This window comes from Octopus sinensis, linkage group LG13, assembly GCF_006345805.1.
Source record: "Octopus sinensis linkage group LG13, ASM634580v1, whole genome shotgun sequence".
NCBI classification, from domain to species: domain Eukaryota; kingdom Metazoa; phylum Mollusca; class Cephalopoda; order Octopoda; family Octopodidae; genus Octopus; species Octopus sinensis.
Window position 1 is genome coordinate 22,373,212 of NC_043009.1, and position 19,669 is coordinate 22,392,880.

Genomic DNA, 19,669 nt, shown 5'->3' on the forward strand with positions numbered 1-19,669 from the left:
GGTGAAGCACGACATACGAACTTTAGGTCTCACCAAGGAAATGACTAGAGACCGAGACCTATGGAAGTATGCTGTGCGTGAGAAGACCCGGCAAGACTAGTCAGGCCATAACCCGTGGCCCCTACCTGGGACGTAGTCAGTCCACCTGTGCATACCTTCCTTCTTGTGACACTTGTGAAGACCTGTTGAGGCAAGTGAAAATCAAACAAAATCAAAATAGATGAACATCAATGGAATTTGTATCTTTGTGGTACCAGTGCCGGTGGCACACAAGAAAGCCATCCGAACGTGGCCGTAGCCAGTACCGCACCGACTGGCCTCCATGCGGTGGGCACGTAACAATCACCATCCAATCGTGGCCGATCGCCAGCCTAATCTGGCTCCTGTGTCGGTGGCACATAAAAAACACCATCCGAACGTGGTCGTCTGCTAGCCTTGTCTGGCACCTGTGTTGGTGGCACATAAAAACACCATCCGAGCGTGGCCGTTCGCCAGCCTCGTCTGGCACCTGTGTCGGTGGCACATAAAAACACCATCCGAGCGTGGTCGTCTGCTAGCCTTGTCTGGCACCTGTGTTGGTGGCACATAAAAACACCATCCGAGCGTGGCCGTTCACCAGCTTCGTCTGGCACCTGTGTCGGTGGCACATAAAAACACCATCTGAGCGTGGCCGTTCACCAGCCTCGTCTGGCACCTGTGTCGGTGGCACATAAAATCACCCACTACACTCTCGGAGTGGTTGGCGTTAGGAAGGGCATCCAGCTGTAGAAACACTGCCAGATCTGACTGGCCTGGTGCAGCCTTCGGGCTCCCCAGACCCCAGTTGAACTGTCCAACCCATGCTAGCATGGAAAGCGGACGTTAAATGATGATGATGATGATGATGATGATGGGCTTCTTTCAGTTTCTGTCTACCACTCATAAGGCTTTGGTTGTCCCGAGGCTATAATAGAAGACATCTGCCCAAGGTGATATGTAGTGGGGTTGAACCTGGAACCATGTAGTTGACATTTACTTTCCCATGTTTGATGAAATGCTACCCAACCATTTTCCCTCATATGACAGCACAACTTGAGAGAGATTGTTCTATCATGTGATAGATATCTGATGTCTTGAGTTCCGTGTTCAATCCCCAGTAAGTGACATCCTTTTTTTGTTTGCTGTCCATCCCTGATTAATTCTTTAGTTGGGTTCACTGCTTAAGTGTTGTTGACCCTTGAATATATTCACAGCCACATACAAACCCACTTGCAATTGAACTTACACGCTTGCACATTCACATGCACACACGCTCCCACAAAATGCATATATATTACAAATGTGCATATAATAATGAAAATATAGACACAGGAATGTACACAAAAATATTTTACAAATGCTCTCATAAAGAATGTGTATGCATACATATAGCTAGTTATTCATATATATACTAGCAGCATAGCCTAGCGTTGCCCGGGTATGTAAGAGCCCCTAGTAGGCAACGACTAATCCCAATCTAGTCCTTTCCCTCTAGGGAACGAAGGCGCATGTGTAGGTTGCAATGTCTTCTCTTCACTCGAATACTTCTGTGTATACGATGTTCCTAGCTGTCCCTTTGGGCGAAAACATGAAAACCATGCAATCCAACATGTACACAAAATTAAAGATATATACATGTATGTATGCACATACATACATTACTATTGAGCTGGTATTGTCTAAATTTCAATAAAGGAGCATTGTTTCTGAGGCTGGGGACCAACTTTTTTAGTATTTGGGAAGACATTTACTTGCGTACATACATACATCACTGCCAGCACCATTATCATTTTAATGTCCACTTTTCCATGCTTGCATGTGTGACACAGAATTTGTTGAGGCAGGGTTTTCTATAGCTGGATGACTTCCCTGTTTCCAACACTCACCACTTTCCAAGCAAGGTAATATTTTTCCATGAACAGACATGTTTCAAGGGGATATTGGAAAAGAATGACATTGCTCATGTGATAAGGAAACACAAACATACACACATACAATGCATGTAGTTACATATATAAAAATACAAAAGTAGTCACATACATATACGCATATAATTATATACATACAAATACAAGGGTAGTCACATGCACACATACACATACTTCCATGCCCACACATTGATACCTGTATACATGCAAATGAAGAAACATACATAAGATACATACACTGTATCACAGATTGGATATCATTGTTTGGAACGGATCTAGGACTTGTCTAAAACACTTTGGCCTAAGGAACTTTGGTCTAAAGTGACTTTTTCATAAACACACAATAGTCTAAAGACATTGTTGTCTAAACTCACTTTGGTTTAATAACTATTTGTTCTAAGAATCTAAAAAAAAAAAAAATGTAAAAGCTCTAAATAACTATATTCTAATAATCCTTTTTGTCTTTAGACAAAAATGCTTTTTGACAAAAGTGCTGTATTCTGTTTGGAACAGAAAGAACATGTACTGTCATTGAGGCTAGTTACCCTGCTGATGTGAATATCTTTTCAAAAACCAGAGAGAAAGAAGATAATAATGGACAACTCCTTTGAAATAATATTCAGTGTCCTTATCCAGATTATAAATTCACATTTATATCAAAAATTATAATTGATGATAATTTTGTTAGTAAATACCTAAGTGACAACCTGGAAAAGCTAGGGTTTTCAGAAAAAGAAATCAACCAGCTACCATGCAGTTACAAATACAAATACAAATCTGTAAGCAGAACAATAAAAATGTGCAAGACATTTCTCAAGTTCAAAATGTTATCTATATTCCGACAATGAAGCTTTGTATCTTTATTAGAAACCGGCTCTTTCCTTACAGGAACACTTCAAATAATTAAACATGAGAGAGGACATATATAGCTACATGTGTGTATGTATGTATATGTAGATACACACACATGCATACTAATACATATCATCATAATCATTGTTTCAACATCCATTTTCCATGCCTGCATGGGTCAGATGGAATTCATTGAAACAAAACTTCAATGGCCAGATGCCTTTAACGTTGCCAAACCTCATCTGTTTCCAAGTAAGGTAATATTTTCCCATGACCAGACATGTTTCTGCAGAGAACTGGAAATGAAGAACTCTGCCTGTATAACAGTGACACTCATTTACAACTATCACGCAATATGAAGGCAAGGAGAAAGTAACACACACACATATACACACTTACATAGGGAATAAAATGTATGACTTAAAGGTTTGGTTGCTGTTATATATATAGGAGTTGGTTATTGATTTACTTATTGAATTTATTTACCGATACTGTTGTACATACGGTAAATATGTTTGAAAGTTGCGATTTCTTTGGTATCTTTCTTTCCTAACAACACTTATTTTAGTGCAGTTGACACCGCTGGATTGAATGGTACTGTCCAGGTGTTGAAACCATGATGATATCCGTGGGGCAGCTGATGATGGAGGTATGTTGGTATGGCTGTTTTTGTATATGTGAAATAGTATCATAACACATTTATATCATCATCATCATCATCATCATCGTTTAACGTCCGTTTTCCGCGCTAGCACGGGTTGGACGGTTTGACTGGCAGTGTTTCTACAGCTGGATGCCCTTCCTAACGCCAACCACTCCGCGAGTGTAGTGGGTGCTTTTTACGTGCCACCTGCACAGGTGCCAGAGAGGTCAGGCATCGGCCACGATCGGTTATTGCCTTTTTTCGTTGCATTGCGGCAGGGGGAGGGTTCCGGCAGAGAGAAGAGAGAGAGAGAAAGTGGGGGTGTGTGCATGTAATATAGGGGAGCACCAGTGGGGAAGGTTTGGGGTAAAGAGAAACGATGATAGGTAGGGTTGGTGGCAGGTTCTAGACAGAATGAAAAGTAGGAAGTAAAACGTAGGAAGTAAAACGTAGGATATCACGAGTGGGGGGGGGGGCTGGAAGGAGATAGCCGGTTGAGGCAGTGACACATTTCAAAACAGGGGGAACATAAGATAACAGGTTAAGTGGGACGTTTGATGAGCTGCGGCGCTAGCTGCTTCTGTCTAGGGGGAGAGAGGCAGGGGTAAATACATAGTGAGAAAGTATATTGAGGAGGAGGGGTAGGAGGAACAGACACACGTAGTGGTGGAGGTGGTAGAGGGGATATCCGGTGAGGATGGTGTAAACAGAGTGTTCTCCGGTATGGGTGGTGGGGGTGGGAAAGGGCGGGCGAACCGCGAATGGCGGGGGGCGAAGATTTTGATTGGGGACAGTAGTGATAAAGACTTAAGCAATCGGGGTTTGAAGAAATGAACAGAGTAACGAACGAATTAATTAACTTGGTACCGAGGGGTTAAACAAATTAAAGAAATTAAAGGGTTATATTTTAAGAACAAGCAGAATTAGTGAATAGATTCGAACATTTAAGGGTTAGCGGCAAATGTATGTGTGTAGTACAAGAGTCGGAAGAAATGAAATGAGAATTCTTAGCTTGCTTGCTATGATCATCGCTGTGTGGTCAAGAAAGGGTGAATGAAAGAGAAGCATGAGGTGATATTTATAATAGGTTCACCGGAAGTGGGTTGGAAAGACGGAAGTTTTGATTGAAGACAGGACAGTACAGTAATGGCGGAGGACGAACGAAATATCTTCATACCGAGGCATTTTTAAGAAAATTAAAGAATTTTGAGGAGGAAAGATCACGCAGGTTAGCGAATGGCGGGCGGCGAAGATTTTGATTGGGGACAGTAGTGATAAAGACTTAAGCAATCAGGGTTTGAAGAAATGAACAGAGTAACGAACGGATTAATTAACTTGGTACCGAGGGGTTAAGCAAATTAAAGAAATTAAAGGGTTATATTTTAAGAACAAGCAGAATTAGTGAATAGATTCGAACATTTAAGGGTTAGCGGCAAATGTATGTGTGTAGTACAAGAGTCGGAAGAAATGAAATGAGAATTCTTAGCTTGCTTGCTATGATCATCGCTGTGTGGTCATATATATATAGATATATATATATATATATATACACACACACACACACATACACATGCAAGCATATGTACACATAATAGGCTTCTTTCAGTTTCTGTCTATCAAATCCACTCACAAGTCTTTGATCAGTTGGGGTTGAACTTTGAAACGTGGTTGGGAAGCAAGCTTCTAGCCACATAGCCTGTACCAATCATACACGAAAATACAGACAGACACACACACATACTCAGAAATAAATAAGGGCTTACCATTTTGCTGCTTGTTCGTAATTCCCTTCCTTGGCCAGTTGTTGGGCCCACATACTGTATAGGTCCTCAAACACTGGGTCAACAGGGGAGAGACGGACCTTAGCAAAGGTTACAGCTTCTCTGCAAATAAAGAAATATGAGAATGCACATCAGTAACTTTTAACCTTAAGTGGTCACTTGACCTGCTAGGAACAGCAGACAAGTTTCCTTCAAATCACAGTTCAACTGTTTTAAAATACATAACACATACATAGCAAGGTCACTCAATCTGCTAGAAATAGCAGCCAAGGTTTCTTTCAAATCACAAACAGCAATGTAGTCATTAAGCCATTAAATTAAAGTAAGAGGATGGGATGGTCATGGCTGGAACTCCTTTGATCATGAGACTTTGGCCTCATTAGGCCAGAACTTTGCTCAGTTTCCATGGTCAGTTGCAGGGTCAAATCCCCAGCTAATGCCACAACACATTTACAGATGAGTGAACTGGAGCAATGTGAAACAAAGAGTTTTGCTCAAGAACTCAAAGCACAGCCCAGTCCATGGCGTACAAAGTCTGATCAAAAAGTATCAGGACTGGTGCTACAAAAAGTAAACAACAGCATATATCAATTTAATATTTAATCGCTTTTAACCCTTTCAATACCAACCTTGCTGAAACTGCTTCTGGCTCTGTAGTACAAATGTCTTGTTTTCATAAGTTTTGAATTAAAATCTTCCACCAAAACTTGGCCACAATTTATGTTCCTAACACTAGCTTAAGGATAACTAAGTTATTTTACTAGAATTCCTTGTTATATTTAAAATTAATTGAAAGAAACACAGAGCATCTCAAAATGTATACGGTAATGAAAGGGTTAAAGTAGTCACACACTTTATCCAGCATCGATCAGGTAATGAAGGTCACGGAGAGGGTCATAGCCCAAATAATTAGGGAGAGAGTCAGTATAGATGAGATGCAGTTTGGGTTCGTGTTAGGGAAAAGCACCACTGATGCTATATTTCTGGTAAGCCAGCTGCAGGAGAAAAACCTAGCCAAAGATAAACCTCTGTACCGGGCTTTCATTGACATGAAGAAAGACTTTGACAGGGTCCCCCAATCTCTTATCTGGTAGTCAATGAGGAAACTAGGGATAGATGAATGGTTAGTGAGAGCTGTGCAAGACATGTACAGGGACACTGTCAGTAAGGTGAGGGTTGGCATTGAGTACAGTGAAGAATTCCGGGTAGAGGTAGGGGTTCACTAAGGTTCAGTCCTCAGCCCCCTCCTATTTATCATAGTCCTCCAGGTAATAACAGAGGAATTCAAGACAGGATGCCCCTGGAAGCTCCTCTATGCTGATGACCTTGCTTTAATTACTGAGTCACTATCAGAACTGGAGGAGAAATTTCAGCTGTGGAAGCAAGGATTAGAATCGAAGGGCCTTAGAATCAACCTAGCTAAAACCAAAATCCTAATAAGTAGGAAGGCAAGCAAACCACAAATCCCTTCAGGTAGATGGTCCTGCTCAATCTGTAGAAAAGGCATAGGTAGAAACTCTATAAGATGCACCAAGTATAAGCTATGGACACATAAGAGGTGCAGCAATATCAAAGGAAGGCTAACTGGGAAGATAGTTTTTGTATGTGGCAGATGCTCAGGAGCAATAAACACTGAAAATGTGCAGAGAACAACTTCTGCCAAATTCCAGGGAGACAAACTAGAAGTAGCTGATAGCTTCCGTTACCTAGGTGACCAAGTCAGTAGCAAGGGTGGATACTCTGAAAGTGTAGCTGCTAGAATAAGAATAGCTTGGGCAAAGTTCAGAGAGCTCCTACCTCTGCTGTTGACAAAGGGCCTCTCGCTCAGAGTAAAAGGTAGACTGTATGATGCATGTGTATGAACAGCCATGCTACATGGCAGTGAAACATGGGCTGTGACTGCTGAGGACATGCAGAAGCTTGCAAGGAATGAAGTCAGTATGCTCCAAAGGATGTGTAATGTCAGTGTGCATACACGACAGTGTGTAAGTACCTTGAAAGAAAAGTTGGACCTAAGAAGCATCAGATGTGGTGTGCAAGAGAGACGACTACGCTGGTATGGTCATGCCCCACCAAAAAACAATGAGTTGCCTTGTAATTTTTGCATCTGGTGTAGTTTACTTACTTTATATCTTGGGTAAATGTTATTTGCAGTGATGCACAACAGGTGCACACTACGTAAACTGCAAGACACCACTCCTTCTACTCTCTGTTTTCCTACTTCAGTGGATGATATCTCAAGTTACATCACACAACTTAGTTTACATTGAAAAAGCAGAAGTGATGGTGGTGGTGGTGAAGGTGAGGGTGGCATTGGAAAAGAGGAGGAGGAGGAGAAAGGGTAAAGAGATATATAATTCAAGGATATTCATTATCTGTTTTGTTTGGTTTTTTTTCTTCGCCTTGCTTTTTATTTTATTTTACTTGTTTGCTTGATTGTTTATTCTCTCCCTCTCTCTCTTTTTCCTCTTCCTAGTTATACATTTTATTGCAGAACAAAAAGAAAAAAAAAGAAAATTGCTATGAAACCAGATCAATACCTGGTTGGGAGTAGGAGTGAGAAGGGACATTAAGGGAGTGAAATGCTGCTGCTGCTGCTACTACTACTACTACTACTACTACTACTACTACCACTACCACCACCACCAATAATAATGATGATGATGATGATTATGATCAAAAGCAACATAAAACTTAAGAAGAATTTTCGAAATACATTTTCCTCTTTTTTGCTTAATCTTTTTTTTTATTTATAAAACTGCCAGTGATTGTAGCAACAACAATAAAGGGATTCTCACAACTACAACAATAACAAACAAGTACAACAACAACAGGAGCAGCATGAACACCACCACTAGGATGGATGTCTACAATCACAACAACATAAACATTCACATCTTGAACAACAACAGTAACAATAAGCACAGCTACAGCAACAACAAAAAATATTTAAAAAAAGAGACAAAGGTGGAAGAGAACAACAAGCAAAAACAAAATAAAATTGAATAAGCTACAACAAAAAAAAAAAGAAAAATAATTACAGCAAAAAAAAAATAACAAAAACTGTAGGAAAATAAAAATCAATCAAAAATCAATCGGAATAACTGAGGAAAAGAAAAGGGAGGTGTTTCTTTGGATGGTTGAGGTTTTTTAACTTCAACAGGTGTGAATTTAGGAATAGAGGATATCTTCTTGTGTTCTTTATTGAATGCAAAACCAAAAATGGATGTAAAGAAAAAAAAAGATTAAATAAATAAAATGTTTCCTGTGCAGACGTGCAAAGCGCGATTTAGATTTTGAGAAGGGTCTTGTGGAAAGGGGTTGGTGGAAGTGGGGGGAATAAAAAGTGGTGATGTGCATGGATTTCTGAAGACATACACACTAATATAGACATACATACATATATATACATACATATATATATATATACATACACACATATATACATACACACACACACACATATATATATTGTAAAAATACATGCATGCATACATGTGTATGAGTGTGTGTGTGTATACACACACAAAAGCATGGAATATGGGCATTAAATGATGGTGATATATACACACAAACACACACACACATAATGAATAATTTGTACGAAGTTATATAACTGCTAACCATTTCTTAGTAAAACATACACATATTTTTTGTGTGCAAATACACACATGTGTATCTATAATGAAAAGCTTTTATTTTACACAAATATTGAAAACAAAACTGTTTTCCATTCTTATCTTTTCTATCAAGGATAATTTCCCCCCATATTTTTCTAAGAGATCCTTGCAGTTTATTGGAAAACAATAAAGTTCTCAAATCTGATATAAATATTTTTAGATTTTCTCAATCTCACCTTCTGGATGGAGTGACATTGCTGCTTGTTGCTCCTGCTTCATAGTTAGGTAATGTCTGTGATTACAGCCAGAATTTGATTTATTTGAGCACATGGTGTTGAGTCGAACACTACTGTGGGCTACGGTCAGGAATTAAGTGTCCATGCAGAGACTCTATTCCAATGAATTCTAACAGCACCACTCTCAGCATTTGAACTAATGAAAAATCTTCAGATTGGCAACAATAACGATGACTTTTAATACTGGGACAAACCGACTGTCTTGCAATGGAAAAGGAGCATATTTAATCCTTTAGCATTTAGATTATTCTGTCAAATGTAATTTGTATATATTCATATTGTTTTTAATTAATCAGGCTTGGTCTTTCAGTTTCAATATTTTGTTGAAGTGAATGGTTATTTATAAAATGACATTGTAGAATACATGTGAGAGGCTGGAACTGGCCAATTTAAACATAAAACAGGCAGAATATTTGGGGTTGGATATGGCTGGTTTAAATCCTAAAGGGTTAACCATAAAACAACCCCAGTACTTGATGAAGTTGACTCCTGTTGTTTTCTTTTGTCATTCATCTATTCAATAACATTGTATACTCTTTGCCGACCTGCTAACTTATAGAAAGTGTCTGAGGCAGAAAAAGACCAATAATTGACAGCTCTTTGCCATCGGACCTAACCAATACAATGGAGAATATTGAGTTCTTGTGTGAAGACATGTTGCCAAAAGGTTAGAGTAACAGACTCCCAATTGTAACATAATGAGTTGATTCCCAGCAGCACATTGAGTCCTTGAACAAGACTCTTTATTTCACATTGCTCCAGTCCACTCAACTGGCAAAAATGAGAAGTACCTTATTTCAAAGGGCCAGCTTTGTCACATTCTGTGTAATGCTGAATCTCCGTGAGAACTATGTTAAGGGTATGTGTGTCTGCGGAGTGCTCAGCCACTTGCAAGTTAATTTCACAAGCAGATGGTTCCGTTGATTGTATCAACCAGAACCTTTGTCGTTGTAATTGACATGTCAGTTTATATTGAGTCCTAACAACTGGAGATTGGTACCACTATCGTTAAGTGACATTGTCTTACACACACTCACAATGCATACTTACAGTCATTGGACTGTGGCCATGCTGGAGATACCTTGAAGGGTTTTAGTCAAACAAAAGCACTTACTCTATCGGTGTCTTTTGGTGAACTGCTAAGTTACAGGGACATAAACAAACCAATACTGGTTACCAAGTGGTAGGGTTTGATGTGACAAACACTGACACAAAGACATATATATATATATATATATATACACACACACATATATATATATACACACACATATATATATACATATACACACACACACACACATATATACATGATGGTTTTCCACAGTTACCGTCTACCAAATTGCTCAAGAACACAACACACAGCCCAGTCCGGGAATCAAACTCACTATCTCATGATTGTGAGCTCAAAGTTCTAACCATTGATCCATGCGCCTTCACACGCAAACACACACACACAAATCGGAAGGTCAGTGTTGTTTATATTCAATGTTTAAACAATGAAAATTCCATACAGCTTAAATGGCTTGCAGAGCCAGTTCACCAAGTCTTTCACTCATTTAAAATTACATGCGATGAGAGGCAAATACCATCTGAAACAATAGGATGCTAACCTATTGTAGAATTTTCTTCTATTTTCTTGTACTTAACTTCCTACTTGGTAAACAGACACAACACAAGACAGAATGAAGTCTCTTGACTAAGAAAGCAACACAATGCCAGTAGCAAGCAATACAACCGATATCATTTCAGAAAGCACCTAGTCACATCTGGCTATTTCTCTGCCAGAAATACAATCACAGTGATGGACAGCTATGGTATAATGGATCACAAATTTACACCAAGTGGCTGATATTTCGTTGCTTCATTAGACAAAACACTTCACTCTTTTCGGCTTCCAACAATAAAGAGCACCACCGCCACCGTCATTCACCTTGCTTTTCTTACATAAGAAAAGTGGTGGGGAAGGAGAGAAAAAAAGAGTAGAAGAAAAGTACGGTGTTTTTAAGAACAAGAGAACCAGACGTATGATGACGTCAATTCATAGTCGACAAAACATTAATGTAATTGACTTTTGGTGTTATCAGCAAAATGACTGGTCAATTTAAAGTCTAATCACACAACAGACGGCCAGTCCAACATAAATACATCACCAGTTCGATGGCCTAAATGAGAGTTTTTTTTGTTTTTTTGGAATTCTTCAGCCCACTCCCTTATTGATCCGATCCATAATATTATGGAAGGAAGCAAGGAAAACCAAAAAACAATGGATGCCAAAAAATGAAAAAGTAAAAATTCTTGGAGCAACTAACTATAAATTATGATGATGCTGATAAGTAATCTGACTGGTAACAGAAAAATGAATGGTCAGTAACCTTACTGATAATATATGAAATATTTATGGTGATAGAGGATTTAATAAAATCCACAGCTTAACGAGAATGGCAAGAGCTGTTAGTGATAATTCTATTGACAGTTGTGAAAAATTAAACAAAGAAAAAAAATTAATGAATAGAACCAAATATAAAAAAATAATAGAAATGTTTATTACCCCCTCATCCCCTTTTGTCTGCAAGCACAAAACTAAAGACTATTTATTGGGCTGTATTGTATGCAGGTGGTTGACTTAATCCAGGGTTGTCAACCTTTTTTCCACCTATGAACTCCCTTATTTAATATTTTATTCTGGTGGACCATCATCCAAAGACATTTGGTGTTTAAAAACTAATTTTATAGACACTTCTTTAAGAAATTCCTATTTTGTTTTTCACAAATTCACATGTATAAGTTGGGCTATCTAAAATGTTTGAGGAAGAAACCCAGCTGTTTCTTGCAATACATACATTTAAATCAAACATTTTCATGGGCCCTTAAAATACTAGTGTGGCTCCCCTAGCATGGACCCATACCAAAAATCTTATATAGAGCCTCGAGGATCATATAGACCCTGGTTGAGAGTCACTGATTCAATCCATTCACTGCTTGGTTTAAAACCACAACCTAGCACTTTGGGCACTCTGGGTGGGTATCCAAGGTTGTAGGTTGTTGGTTTGAGGATTACCTTCCTCCTTCTCTCTCTTTCCTACTCATCTAGGAGGCCCTGTATAGGGTCATGATTACTACATTTCCCCTCTGACTAAAAGGATTAGAACAAAGAAGAATTTTCAACGATTGCAACAAAGAAAATATGTCCTACCTAAGCATTTTGTCTGGCCTACCAGTGATTCAGCCACCTTACCAGTTTCTTAATAATAATAATAATAATAATAATAATAATAATATTGGAAGTGTTATCATGTACATTGTTTTGTTTTGGTATAAAAGATGGGCTACAGCAAATATTCTGCTCAATACCACAGATTTGCTTGTCAGTTGTTTGACCTTAACCAGTTGAGCATGTCCCTTAGTGGCTGACGATACGTGCATCTCTGATCACGAGCAGAAGTAGTTGGGGAGCATCATAGCCGTGCGTTGAAAGGAATTCTTTGGGGTTTGAATATTTCACCTCTGAAAACATGGGTGTTTCATTCAACATCCTTAAACAATCCTTATTCAAGAACCTTTTGAGCAGGATGGGTTACTCGACCTGAAGAAAATTCTAACTGGGCCCCACCTGCAAGGTCATGTGCTGCTTATCTTGATATGAGATCACCATGTCGTGCACATATGGTTGTGATGCATGTGCCTAGCGTACCCTTATCACACGGGTAGTCATGATGGGTATACTGGGCTTCGTATATATTACCCCAGTGTCACTTTGATGGCATGCACTGCTCTCTCATTCAATAATAATAATAATAATAATGGTTTTAAATTTTTCCACAAGTGCTGCAATTTTGGGGAAGGAGTTAATTCAATTACATTGACCCCAGTGTTCAACTGGTACTTATTTTATCGACCCCGACAAGATGAAAGGCAAAGTTGACCTTGGCAGAATTTGAACTCAGAACATAGCGGCAGACGAAATACTACTAAGCATTTCGTTTGGCGTGCTAACAATTCTGCCAGCTCATCCCCTTAATAATGATGAGGACGATGATGATGATGGCAATCACAGTACAACACTAACAAAAGCATTGGCAATACAAACTGAATGTCAACAAGCAGAAACCTCTCTAACCAACACAGCAATGACCACCCCTTCAAACAACAACAACAAACAACGATGGAGCAGCAACTTACTTGAACAAGCGGTGACGTTTGAACAGATCAATGGCTTCGTAGATCCGATGGCAGGCCACAAGATATGTGACAGCTTTGTGGTATTCGCCATCAGATTCCAGTTGATATGCGTAGTCTTCACACACTGTCAACCATGTCCCGTGTGATGCTAAACGAATTAGACAACAATAAATCATTATTTATTTTTTTTTGCAGCAAAAAAAAACATTTATTTTTTGTTAATTTAAATTTTGTATTTACTTATTTTTTTTATGTGTGTGTTTATGCGTGAGTGTGTCTCAGTTATATGTGTTTGTATGTCATTATGTGTGCACGTGCATGTGGTCCTAATAACTATTATTAACGCATACACCCACTCGTCACGTACAATTAGTTTTTTTTTGGTTTTGTAATTTCCGTCATTTTTCAATCACCTGTTTATTTGTATACATCTGTGTGCGTATGTACATATAGGTATGTATGTATTTCACATTTTATTTTAGGCTTTTTACTCTTTTGCTAATTAAAAAATTGTAAAGGTTTCATCGTTAATCTGAAAAATTGCCTTTTTATTTTATTTCTTTTTTTCATAACAATTTAACATAGACCCTACTCCTTCATAACAATATGAGTGGGATAAACATTTCTTCTCATTATTATTATTATTATTATTATTATTATGGCTTAGTGGTTATGGTATTACAAACATGAGCTAGTGATCATGATTTCAATTCCTAGACTGGGTAGTGCATTGTGTTCTTGAGCAAAACACTTCATCTCACGTTGCCCTGCAATCACTTCAACACCTGACCCATGGTACACCTGTGCACACCTGTTCAGACAATGTTGATTTGATGGAGAGAATGAGCTAATGTGCAGCAGCACGAATATTTGATCACTATAAACAAATCATTTGTGCAGCTTGTTTGGCCAAAGCTGAATGCTCAGATGTCGTCTTTGACAAGAGAGTCCATCGTTGCTATTCTTCTTATCATTAGAAAGGCGACAAGCTGGCAGAATGGCAGAATTGTTACCAAAGAAAAATGCTTAGCAGCATTTCTTTCAACTTTTACATTCAGTGTTCAAATACTGCCAGTGTCAACTTTGCCTTTCGTCCTTTCGGGGCATAAGGCTTGAAACTGACCCCACTATGTGACTGGTACTTCACTCTATTGATCCTTTCCCTCTGGAACAATGAATGGTCACACTTGTTGAGATTTGAAATCTGAAAGTATAGGTTTGTAACAAATACCACAAGGCATTTTGTCTAATGCTTTACCTGTTCTACCAAACAACAACATAGTATTTGAGTAGTTCCTGGCACCAGAGTAATCAATCCAGGGCTTAGAAACATATCTCCAAGTGGATTAAAGAATTCAATTAATTAAGCAATAAGAATTCTAGTCACAGTGAAGTTGGTTTGTAGAATGACCTCCATTTGTTTTAATGTCTGTTTTTCTATGCTGGCATGAATTGAAAGAGGATGTATTTGAGGCAGGATTTTAAAGCCATGTGTGTTTCCTTGAAACATATAAGGTTTTTGAAAGTGCAGAGCAATTGGTCATTATGTTTTGCTCAAGCAAGCACAAGCGTGCGCGCGCGCACACACACACACACACACAGATGATGGTTTCCTACAGCTCCTATTAATGAAATTCACTCACAAGGCATTGGTTGGCCTGGGACTGAAATAGAGACACTTGTTCAAGATAGTGTATAGCAGGACAATTGCAAAAAAATGAAACTACAAAAAATCCACAAAGAATAACCCCAGCTGTTAGTGTTGAGTGTAGAGTGTGGGAGCATATTAATGTTGGCATCAAGTGGTGTTTTAATTAAGTTACAGCTAAGGTATAGACATATTGACTGTCTTATATCAACACAACCTTAGGCTCTCTCTGTCACACATACAGTGAAATACACAGACACACACTGGCTCTTCTGTTGCACACACACACACAATATGTATGTGTATGCGTGTTTGTATGTTGAGACCCCCTTCGGTCATCACTGACTGTGGGATTGCACCTAGAAAGTTACCCTCCCAGGCACAAGTCCGGACAAGGTTGTGTATGGAAAACCAGCAGTCGCCCATGCATACCCACCTCCCCTCTCCATGCCACCAGTGTTATCCAAGGGAAAGGCACAAGGGCCGATACAGCTTGGCACTTGTGACATCAGAACTCATTTCTACAGCTGAGTGAACAGGAGCAATGTGAAATATAGTGTCTTGCTCAAGAACACAACACAGAGCCCGGTCCGGGATTCGAGCCCACAACCTCACGATCGTAAGCTTGATTCTCTAACCACTGAGCCATACACCTTCACTTGTTTATATGTACTCACACACATAAAGAGGTGTAAAAATTTCTGTGACACAAAGAAGTATTCTTGACCCTGATTTCATAACATTAAGCAGACGAAAGACAAGTCTTCCCATGGATACAACAGTAAAATATCACAGATAAATTTTACCAGAAGTTTCGATAGCAATTAACATAAGAGTAACTTATAGACTGTTGTGACTGGTCTATACTGCAACATATGTGATTCATTTGAAACCAAGATCAGTGTGGTAAACCTAATCCTTTCTACTATAGGCACAAGGCCTGAATTTAGTGGGAGGGACCTGGTTGATTAGATCGACTCCAGTAAGCAACTAGTACTTAATTTACCGACCCCAAAAGGATGAAAGGCAAAGTCAACCTCGGCAGAATTTGAACTCAATCTCAGTGGAATTTGAACCTGGTTTAGCACCATCACCTGGTCCTAGGGCTTACGCCCTTCACAAATATTGTCATTGTTGCTTCTTCCTTTTGTCTCTCCCGGATGTCTTGGAGATCCTTGCAAAAGGCTATGAGAACTGTTTTTCAGTATTTGACTGCAACTAGAGTAGTGAGCTGGCAGAATTGTTCGCATGCTGAGCGAACTGCTTAGCAGCATTTTGTCCTCCTCCTTGTTCAGAGGTTCAAATCCTGCTGCGGTCAACTTTGCCATTCATCCTTTCTGGGTCAATAAAATAAGTACCAGCTGAGCACTAGGGTCAATGTAATCCCCTTACTCCCTCCCTTGATGCTAATGACAGTCATTAGCATGCCAGGCAAAATGCCTATCAGCATTTTATTTGTCTTCATGTTCAGAGTTCAAATTCTCTCAAGGTCAACTTTGCCTTTCATCCTTCTTGAGTCCTGGGGAGGGGAGAGTCAATGTAATTTACTGACCCCATCCTCTGAAACTGCTGACCTTGTACCAAAAATTTGAACCCAGAATCTGATTGCAGCTGTAGCATGGTCAAGAGACTGAAACAATTAAAAGATGAAAGAGAACCACATAAGGCGGCTTTCCTCCTTATTCTTGGTTCACTATTTTCCTCCTACATCATCTTACAAGGCACCAAAGTTTTACGTTTTGTTGTGAGGTTGGGGACAGAGAGAGAGGAGGGGAGAGAGAGAGAGAGAGAGAGAGAGAGAGAGAGAGAGAGGAGAGAGAGAGAGAGAGAGAGAAAGTCAAAAGGGAAATTAAAACTTTTCATGCTTTTCTTTTCTCAAGTGTGTTATTAATTAGTACCAGCAAAATAGATTAGTTTCAACTATGGAATGAAAAACCAAGCCTGTCAGAAGCTTCCGGCAGAGGAGGAGGGCTGCTCTATGTCATCTGCCAACCACATCCACCTCAACCTCCACCCACCCAACAAAATGAATACATAAATAAGTAGGCAAAATAATTAACAGAAAATAATATTGAATGACACATTAATGCCGACTTGTCATTGTAATACCTGTTAATTAATATCTTTTACACGTGTGTATATTTAATGGAATTAGTACTACTTAATACTTAATTGTTTTTCCACTAAGTCACCTCCTCTGATATGCCTCTCTTTCCTCACCCCACTTATAATAATAATAATAATAATAATAATAATAATAAACCTTTCTACTATAGGCACAAGGCCTGGAATTTTGAAGGGAGAGGGCAAGTTGATTACATCGACCCCAGTACTTGATTGGTACTTATTTCATTGACCCTGAATGGATAAAAGGCAAAGTTGACCTTGGTGAAATTTGAACTCAGAACGTAGGGGTGGACAAAATGCTACAAAGCATTTTGCCGGTGTGCTAACAATTCTGCCAGCACACCAACTTTAACAACAATAATAATAATAATAATAATAATAATAATTATTTCAAATTTTTGCCACAAGCTTGTGGGAGGTGGAGATGAGTTGATTACATTGACCCCAGTGTTCAGCGGGTACCTATTTTATCAACCCTGAAAGGATAAAAGGTAAAGTCGACCTTGGCGGAATTTGAACTCAGAACGTAGAGATGGGTGAAATACCACTAAGCATTTTGCCTGGCATGCTAATGAGTCTGCCAGCTCATCAACTTAAATAATAATAATAATAATAATAATAATAAATGCCCTGATGCAGTACCAGGCAGTGGCTCTCATGGCTTCTGATCTTAACTGATTGGAAGTGTTATCATGTACATTGTTTTGTCTTGGTATAAAAGATGGGCTACAGCAAATATTCTGCTCAATACCACAGATTTGCTTGTCAGTTGTTTGACTTTAACCAGTTGAGCATGTCCCTTAGTGGCTGATGATATGTGCATCTCTGATCACGAGCAGAAGTAGTGGGGGAGCATCATAGCCATGTGTTGAGAGGAATTCTTTGGGGTTTGAATAATTCACCTCTGGAAACATGGGTGTTTCGTTCAACATCCTTAAACAACCCTTATTCAGGGACCTTTCGAGTGGGATGGGTTACTCAATTGAAGAAAATTCTAACTGGGCCCCACCTGCAAGGTCATGTGCTGTTTATTTTGATATGAGATCACCATGTTGCGCACATATGGTTGTGATGCATGTGCCTAGTGTACCCTTATCAGACGGGTAGTCATGATGGGTATACTGGTTTTCGTATATTTTACCCCAGTGTCACTTTGATGGCATGCACTGCTCTCTCACTCAATAATAATAATAATAATAATAATAATAATCCTTTCTACTATAGGCACAATACCTGAAATTTGTGTGTGTGGGGGTGGGGGGTGGGGGAATAAGTTGATTACATCAACCCCAATATATAACTGGTAATTATTTCATAGACCCCCAAAAGCATGAAAGAAAGTCAACCTCAGCAAAATAATAGTAATATTAATGATGATGATATTTTTTTTCCTGCTAGAGGAACAAGGCCTGAAATTTTGGTGGAAGGAGGCATGTCAATTACATCAACCTCAGCATCCAGCTGGTAGCAATTTTATTGCCCCTGAGAGGGTGAAAGGCAAAGCTGACCTTGATGGAGTTTGAACCCAGAATGTAAAGAACTGAAAGAAATGCTGCTAAGCATTTTACCTGGCATGTTAATGATTCTGATAGCTCACTGCCCTTATGATGATGATGATAATAATAATGCTTTAACTTGTTTCAGTCATTTGACTGTGGCCATGCTGGAGCACCGCCTTTAGTCGACCTGAGGCTATAGTAGAAGACACTTGCCCAAGGCCCACACAGTGGGACTGAACCCGGAACCATGTGGTTCGCAATAATCTTTTCTACTCTAGGCACAAGGCCTGAAATTTTTGAGGAGGGGACCAGTCAATTAACTAGTACTTAATTTATTGATCCCGAAAGAATGAAAGGCAAAGTCGATCTTGGCAGTATTTGAACTCGTAAAGACAGATGAAATACCACTAAGCAGTTTGTCTGGTGTGCTAACGTTTCTACCAGCTTGTTGCCTTATAAAATAATAATAATAAAATGATAATGATAATGATGATGATTACGATGATGACACTAATACGACTTACTAAAAATAACCATAATAGGGTCATTATGGTTTCATAGGAATTTTCACAACTTTAGAACAAGAAATCAGACATGTCAAATAAGGAGGTGAAGTCTTCTTCCCGACTTTTTACTCCACCACTTCTTAATTAAGTAAATTAGAATACCCTTCATTACTAAAACAAAAACAAACAAAAAAAAATCCCAAAGTGCAAAACTTCATTAGTGAATGCAGTAATTAACTGTTATCTGAACAATCTGGCTGGACTTTTTCACAATGTCACAAAAAGTAGTTGTTTTTATATTTTTTCCAAGTTTGTTTGTTTCTTAAAAAAAATTCTTTTTTAATTAAAGAAGTAATAAGTTGCTTTCTTTTTTTTTTTTTCTTTGAGCAATCTTTACATTTGGTTTCTCTTTCCTTGTTAATACCACCACCATCACCACTCTTACTACTTCCACTACCACTGCTACTTTTACAGTAGCAGCACTACCACAACCACCACCACCACTATCTTGAATGTCATTTATGTTTTTTGGTGCAAGCACGGCTCGGGGAGGTTTGCAACACCAGTAA

The 19,669-nt window shown here is 39.0% G+C and overlaps 1 protein-coding gene across 2 annotated transcripts in view; it reads right to left on the minus strand.

The window, feature by feature from the left end:
- LOC115218449 overlaps positions 1–19,669 on the minus strand; it is a 601,809-nt gene that overhangs the window by 37,130 nt on the left and 545,010 nt on the right. For both annotated transcript variants that reach the window (XM_029788270.2, XM_029788271.2), the window contains 2 exons: positions 13,321–13,468; positions 5,205–5,324 (listed from right to left, as the gene is read on the minus strand). In XM_029788270.2, coding sequence (XP_029644130.1) covers positions 5,205–5,324; positions 13,321–13,468 — 268 coding nt within the window. The remainder of the gene's footprint in view (positions 1–5,204; positions 5,325–13,320; positions 13,469–19,669) is intronic.